The following is a 508-nucleotide window of genomic DNA, read 5'->3' as shown; positions in this document are numbered from 1 at the left end:
CAGAGGAAGAAAGTCAGTGTTTGGAAACAGAAGACAAGGCCTATGTGAGGAGGAGGAGGAGAAGGAGAAGGAGAAGGAAGTGGAGGAGGAGGAGGAAGTGGAGGAGGAGGAAGAGGAGGAGGAGGAGGAGGAGGAGGAGGATGAAGAGGAAGAGGAGGAAGAGGAGGAAGAGGAGGAGCAGCGAGACGGGGGCCGGAGCAGTCACTCCCTCCCGTAGCATTCCGGGCAGGGCCTGTGTCTGCTGAAGATGGAGAAGTTCAGCAGCGGCCAGTACGGGGGCATCACCGAGTTCGTGGCGGACTTCAGGTAGATGCTGGAAACTCGCTATCGCCTGCACGGAGTGGACCACTGGGTCTCCAGGCAGAGCCAGAAGCTGGAGATGATGCTGGAGCAGAAGTTGGCGCTGCTCTCCCGGTGAGTGGACGCCGTCCCAGGTGGGCCTGGCGGGCGGACACAAACACACCCTCACACGTGTCCGAGGAGGGGCTGGGCCAGGGGCCGGGGGGCG

The 508-nt window shown here is 62.0% G+C and overlaps 1 protein-coding gene across 3 annotated transcripts in view; it reads left to right on the top strand.

Moving 5' to 3' along the window:
* The first annotated feature begins 154 nt into the window (after positions 1-154).
* The window catches only part of KIAA2026 (KIAA2026 ortholog), a 99,611-nt gene continuing 99,257 nt past the window's right edge, over positions 155-508 (top strand). For 2 of the 3 annotated variants that reach the window (XM_006761612.2, XM_006761611.2), the window contains exon 1: positions 157-414. In XM_006761612.2, coding sequence (XP_006761675.1) covers positions 311-414 — 104 coding nt within the window. In that variant the 5' untranslated portion in view covers positions 157-310. Of the gene's footprint in view, positions 415-508 lie in introns of all 3 variants that reach the window. The other variant, XM_006761613.2, reaches the window with a different exon arrangement.

This window comes from Myotis davidii, unplaced genomic scaffold, assembly GCF_000327345.1.
Source record: "Myotis davidii unplaced genomic scaffold, ASM32734v1 scaffold1597, whole genome shotgun sequence".
Lineage (NCBI taxonomy): Eukaryota > Metazoa > Chordata > Mammalia > Chiroptera > Vespertilionidae > Myotis > Myotis davidii.
The sequence above is the reverse complement of the archived record's forward strand: the minus strand, read 5'-3'. Positions and strand labels throughout refer to the sequence as shown.